Source organism: Scardinius erythrophthalmus, assembly GCF_964197995.2.
Source record: "Scardinius erythrophthalmus genome assembly, chromosome: 1".
NCBI classification, from domain to species: Eukaryota; Metazoa; Chordata; class Actinopteri; order Cypriniformes; family Leuciscidae; genus Scardinius; species Scardinius erythrophthalmus.
In genome coordinates, this window is record NC_138221.1 from 45,833,933 (window position 1) to 45,840,505 (window position 6,573).

Below are 6,573 nucleotides of genomic sequence, written 5' to 3' on the forward strand. Positions count from 1 at the left end.
GTCGTTCACTTGGTACAATTGGCGATTTAAGATAATTATGGAAGTATTTGATTCTAAATGTTTCATTATCAAACATTGTAACTCTTTCTGGTGCAGACCACCATAAACAGACGCCCAGATCTTTTCGCAAAGCATTGTGGGTAGAGTCTGTCAGATGACCCTCGCCTCTCCTGTGAGAGATACAGCTGCTGTCATACACTGTTAGCCACTGAAGGAAACACCGATATTTACAGGTACGTCTGCGTGACTTTTGCCGTTATCGGTGACTTTTCGTATTAAACCTGTGAGGTGAACCGATCGACGCAGCCACAGTGGCACAGAAGGGTGTCGTGGGCTTTCTGAGGTTGATCGTGTAGCAGCCACAGCTAGCGAGCTAATGAGCTATCATGGAGCAAGACTCATGGGGGTTGGGGTAGAGACCGGTCCGAATAGCCTTTTCTCACTCGATTTGAAGAGTTGTTATATATGCCAGACACGACACGCCCGACACGCACGGAAAATGTCAGGGTTTTTTCTAGTAGTTAAGCGAGGAATTGGCTCTAGTACGACAAGCTTTTCCGAGTTAGAGGTTACACATGGTTAAAATGTAATAACAATTCCGTCAGCTCGAATCTAGGGTTTACTATTTCGAGTACTTATTCCAATACCAGCCTTGTAACAGGTGGAGGATGACTTGACCCCCGGTTATAGCTGTTAACTCACATTACAAGCTGCATGTGTCTCGTCGTCTTGGCAGAAGCTGTTAGCTACTGTCCTGTCGGGATTTACACACAGTGGATTGGATGCCTGTACTGTCAATTATTCTGAATATGGACTCAAACCAGTGAAGAAATTTAATGGAATTTAAGCTATGTGGCCCAAAAGCCTTTGTAATAAATTCCTCTGTTTTATATGTGTATATCTGTTTATATATGTTTTTATAACATATTTAAATTTTTATATGTAACATACACGTTGTTTTTATTGGTATTTTGTATTTTATGCTTAATTTACGAATATAGCCTCAGAAATTATTATTATTATTTTTTTTTAGGTAACTTAAGTTTGCATAATCTTGTAAGATGGTTAGTGTCCACTGTCCATAAAGTCCATAGGAAAAGAGTGAATCAGCTTAGTGTATGGCCAACCAGTCTTTGCCATGTGATTAATAAAGACTTTCAGCCTATTAGAAGATGCTTGTTTCATTGAACATCTGAGGCTTAGGCTTCGACGATAAGACTCTCAAAAGACTGACCTCCCCCTTCCTGCTGGTTCTTTGTTTCTCTCGTTACTGTTTCAGTATTAAAACCATTGAACCAATTTGTATATGTTAATCATCCTGGGGCCCATTTCAAATTATTATTCCTTCCATTATGTGTGTTTACTGCACCGTTTATCATTCATTAATACACACTGATATAATCATGCCAGATACACACAGTACTGTTAGACATTAGGTAAAAATAATCTTACTTTTATGTGTGTGAGGAGGAATTGCTTTAATTTGCTTAAGTTTTTTTTTACTTTTTAACAAAGAAATATGTCAAGTAAACTTGTTTTTAGCCTTGACTCTTTGCAGTGTAAACATTAGTTTTCTTGGTATTAGAAACCAAACAATCAAGTCCTGTTTGACTTTAGCATACAGCTTTCATACCATAGGCATCACTGAATGGGAGATGTTTTTGGATATACACTCCAGGGCCATCTTATCACTTATTAAATCAGTAATAGTAAATGTATGCTATTTTCATACATTTACTCTGTGTTGTTCATTTACACCATTAACATTCATGTTAGTCTGTACCAACGAATAAGATTGGATATACACTACACTACCGTTTAAAAGTTTGGACTCGTAAAATAAAAAAAATACTTCTACTTCTATCCTGCAAGTATATCTTTAATTAATCAAAAGTGACAGTACAGACATTACAAATGTTTTTATTTTAAATATAAAGAAATGTTTCTTGAGCACAACAACATATTAAGATGATTTTGAAGAATCATGTGACACCAAAGTTTTGGAAAAAAAAACATGAGTTCAGTTCATTTGTCATTCACTGTGCAGGTTGAGCCATGAGGCACCTGGTCTTCCTCCTCCCAGCCCTGCTGCTCCTGTTGGCCCTGCCGGACACTAGGGGGCGCTACAACGATGACTTCGATGACGGTGAGGACATCGCTGAGTTTGATGACAATGACTTTGCTGAGTTTGAGGATGTCGGTGAAGACCCAGCAGTCGATGTGGAGAAAGAGCCACCCCCACGGGCAGCCCCCTCATCCACACCCATAGAGGACGACGAAGACGAGGCCACGGTGGAGAACGAAGACGGCCAGGATGAGTTTGAAGATGGCGATGCACAGGTAAAGATGTGAAAAGCTTTCTTCTACAAGTCCAAGTGAATGAATGATTTAATCGAATCTGATCATTGTTACAGGAACAAGACATGTACAGCAAATATGACAACGAGGAATTTGAAGGCTACGAGAAGAGCAACCCTTCATTCAAAGACACTCTTATATACAGAGAGGTACAAAAGAAATAAAAAAATGCATTTGACCTTCACAGGCACTTCTGGTATCCTTAGCTGACTGTGTGTTTGTATGTTACAGGTCCCAGCACACCTGCAGAACAGCTGGGAGAGTTACTACATGGAGATCTTGATGGTCACCGGTCTTCTTGCCTATATTATGAACTACATAATTGGCAAAAACAAGAACAGCAGGCTCGCTCAAGCCTGGTTCAATTCCCACAGAGAACTTCTGGAGAGCAACTTTGCCCTCGTGGGTAAGTGTAACTCTCGCTCCACTTTGTTTCTTCTTCTTATGGCGTTTTCTCTGACCCTGTTTTCCTCTGACTCTCAAATGTGACTTTATCTTTAGGGGATGATGGTACCAGTAAGGAGGCCACCAGTACGGGGAAGCTGAACCAGGAGAATGAGCACATCTATAACCTGTGGTGCTCAGGACGTGTTTGCTGTGAGGGGATGCTGATTCAGCTTAAGGTAGCATGTGTGTTTGAATATGAGAGAGAAACACACACTGTTTGATATGTGTATTCACTATAGTGTCGTTGTTGTTGTTGTTGTTGTGCAGTTTCTGAAAAGACAAGACCTGCTGAATGTGCTGGCCAGGATGATGAGACCAGTCTGTGATCAAGTGGTAGGCACACACAAACTCTGATGTATTAACATAGACTGATTACAAGTAGCATCTCAAATGGATGTTCAAAATGCTGTTCCTCTTATTCTCACTCTTCATTTTTCACAGCAAGTTAAAGTGACTCTGAATGATGATGACATGGACACTTTTGTGTTTGCCGTGGGGAGTCGGAAGGCCATGGCACGGCTGCAGAAAGAGATGCAGGACCTGGTTAGTCATAAAGGATTTACATATTTTATACAGAGTAGAATATTATGTACACTGCTGTTCAAATGTTTGGGGTCAGAAATGAATAATCAGTACTTTTACTCTGTAAGGATGCATTACATGGATCAGAAGTGACAGTAAAAACTTTTACAATGTTCCAAATAAATGCTGTTCTTTTGAACGTTCCATTCATCAAAGAATCTTGAAATAAATCGTGTGTGTGCGCGTGCGTGTGTGTGTGTGTGTGTGCGCGTGTGTGTGTGAGTGAGAGAGAGAGAGATTCATTACATATACAATTTGTTTGTTTGCAAATCGAACTACAGTAGTGCAGCCAGAGAAGCAATAGAAAGATGTGTTATTACGAGTTTATTTAGTAGTTTTAATGTTGAAGACAAGGAAATATTGTTGCGCTCAGATGAAGGCTAGTTGTAAGTCCAGGTGCGTGAAAACCAATAAAATGTAGAAGAGACTGAGCATTGAGACATGAGCATTGAGAATAGCTGGATGACTGAAACGTCTGCTCTTGCTCTATTAAAATAATTGATTCTTTTTGTTAAAGACTTTGTCTAGTTTTTCAGAGTGCGAACCATCTACAGTCTCTTCTAGTTTTAATGTTGCCAGGAACTGGTCTGTGCTAACTTTATTCTTTCTTGGCTTCTTTACAGAGTGAGTTCTGTGGTGATAAGCCCAAATCAGGGGCAAAATATGGCCTTCCTGAATCTCTGTCCATTTTATCAGAGATGGGAGAGGTTACGGATGGAGTGATGGACAACAAGGTGAGCTGAACATCAGAGGTTCCTAGTCATGAGACAAACTGGATTCTAAAATAAAAAAACTGTGGTAATTGTTAACTTAATCTATAAAAAAAAATGAGATGGAAACACTTAAATGAAACCTAGAAATGTTAATTTGGCCTCTAACTGAAAAAAAGGTTAAGTTGTACTAAAAAATTACTAAAACTAAAAATATGTTAAAGCTAAATAGAAATGTATATAAAAAAAAAAAATCAAATCAAAAACACTACAAATTACTGAAGCTAAAATTAAAACATTTAAACATTACTAAAAAACACTGTGAAATGTATATTTATCCTTCTTCACTTCTCAATGTCATGAGTCAGTACTTAAACTTTATTTTTATTGTTCTGCTTTCAGATGGTACATTACCTCACCGGTCATGCTGACAAGATCGAGTCCATCCATTTTTCGGACCAATTCTCTGGTCCAAAAGTTATGCAAGAGTAAGGCTAAGAGTTTTTTTTATTCTTCTAGTAGATGTTATTACATTATTCCACTATGTTGGAGGAGCTCTCACTGGTTAATAAACGTTAATGCTAATGGTTTCTAAATTATTTTTAGGGAAGGTCAGCCCTTAAAGCTGCCCGAGACAAAGAAAACACTGCTGTTTACATTTAACGGTGAGTGAAATTCATAATCCACAAATGGCAATTTTCTGTACTTGCATGACGTTTGTCAGTCTATTAATGTGCTGTGCTGTGCTTTACAGTGCCTGGGATGGGTAACACATCTCCCAAAGATATGGACAGTCTGCTGCCTCTGATGAACTTGGTGATCTACAGCATCGACAAGGTCAAGAAGCTCCGCCTCAACAGAGAGGTGAGTGCACACGCGCAATGTGCATAACAACATGTTGAATTAGTCAGGGGTTAATGTGAAGCTTTATCTGGGTGTTCAGGGGAAGCAGAAAGCAGACCGGAACCGTGCTCGCGTGGAGGAGAACTTCCTGAAGCAAACTCACAATCAACGGCAGGAGGCCGCTCAGACGCGCCGCGAAGAGAAGAAGAGAGCGGAGAAGGAGAGGATCATGAATGAGGAGGATCCTGAGAGACAGCGCCGCCTGGAGGTGAGTGTGTGTGATTAAAAAGCGGATCTTTTCTCTTATTGTGCCGTTATCTACATCAATACAAACTTTTCTCTTCCCTCTGTAATTCAGGAAGCTGCCCAACGTCGTGATCAGAAGAAGCTGGAGAAAAAGCAGATGAAAATGAAGCAAATCAAAGTGAAAGCCATGTGAGACACACACACACACACACACACACACACACACGCACACACATCCGTTCATAGTCATTAGGGAAAGAATCTACTACTTCCACACCTGCTAATATACACTCTTCTACATGAATGTGCATGCCATTTGATTGGCTGCTATTGCACCCATAGAAACACTCTGTCCAATCAGGAGAAAGCAGCTGGTTGTTAAGGACTATGTCTGATCTTTAAAAGACAACTGGATTGGAGATGGTCTGTTTGAACATGTTTTAGTGTAGCAGTCATTGAAAGCATTTGTTTTCTGCATAATTGCATGGCAGTTTTTATTTGCAATATGATCAAGAATGTTGCTTTTTTGTTGTCGTGATAAACTGTGATCATCTTTTGGGCCTCATTAAACCAAGATGCCACTTTAGCCAACCTTTTCCAATTCAGTTGTCTCCTGGAGTTCAGTATGAACCCTCCAAAGCTTTGTCGAGAGGACCTGTGCATTCATTTCTACTCCCAGAGATCTAACTTCATCTTGTGAAAGTTTCAGCTATGCTTCTTTTTATAGTAAAATCAGGGAGTGTTTTTAAAAGGAACTGGGAGAGTAAGAAAGCTATTTTTTTGTACTACAGTGCTTCCTCACCCCTATTTCTAATGATTGCAAGCGTTTTATAGATGAGTAATAGGCACATTATCATTGTCTTTCAATCTTTCTTTTTTTTATGAGCGAAGGCCTACTGTGAATTGTCAGTGTAGGCAGCACAAAGTCCTTTATATGTATTTAACAGAGATGAAATTTTAATTTATGTTTAAATTAATAGTCAATCAGTGCATCAATGAGCTTATGTTTATGAGTGAACATTGACAGTAACCCTTTTTTCTGTAACATTTGTTAATGAGATGCTAAACTAAATAAAACATTCTCTGAAAACATTTTTCTTCTCATTGTCTTGGTCCTTTTTTTACTTTTAAATCTCATACGATTCAGATCTAAAATGTATTTTAAAATGTGTCAATGGGTAGTTGACCCTGCAGTGTAATAAAAGTTTCATATACATCATGATGCTAATTCTTTTATCAATTTAATCAATTAAAAAGATTTTTGACCACATTTATTAGAAGACCATAATATTTGTAAATTTAAATTCAGCAATTCGTTATTTTTTTATTTTTAATTTTTTTGTCGTTTATTTAGCTTTTTGCACTGATGGACCAATTAAAATGTGAA

General features: G+C 38.6%; 1 protein-coding gene across 1 annotated transcript; it reads left to right on the top strand.

The window, feature by feature from the left end:
• The first annotated feature begins 128 nt into the window (after positions 1–128).
• ccdc47 (coiled-coil domain containing 47) lies at positions 129–6,278 on the top strand. Its single transcript, XM_081361400.1, has 13 exons — positions 129–233; positions 2,048–2,340; positions 2,415–2,507; positions 2,590–2,764; positions 2,860–2,981; positions 3,073–3,138; positions 3,247–3,348; positions 4,011–4,121; positions 4,500–4,585; positions 4,704–4,762; positions 4,852–4,961; positions 5,041–5,208; positions 5,299–6,278. Exons 2-13 carry the CDS (start codon positions 2,056–2,058, stop codon positions 5,377–5,379), a joined length of 1,458 nt encoding a protein of 485 aa, XP_081217526.1. The 5' UTR covers positions 129–233; positions 2,048–2,055; the 3' UTR covers positions 5,380–6,278.
• Positions 6,279–6,573: the final 295 nt, after the last annotated feature.

Excerpts from the sequence above, each read along its gene's own strand:
- ccdc47 (XM_081361400.1), top strand. The coding sequence starts at position 2,056 with ATGAGGCACCTGGTCTTCCTCCTCCCAGCCCTGCTGCTCCTGTTGGCC. Across the intron at positions 2,508-2,589 it reads ACACTCTTATATACAGAGAG|GTCCCAGCACACCTGCAGAA; the intron begins GTACAAAAGAAA and ends TGTATGTTACAG. Across the intron at positions 4,122-4,499 it reads ATGGAGTGATGGACAACAAG|ATGGTACATTACCTCACCGG; the intron begins GTGAGCTGAACA and ends TTCTGCTTTCAG.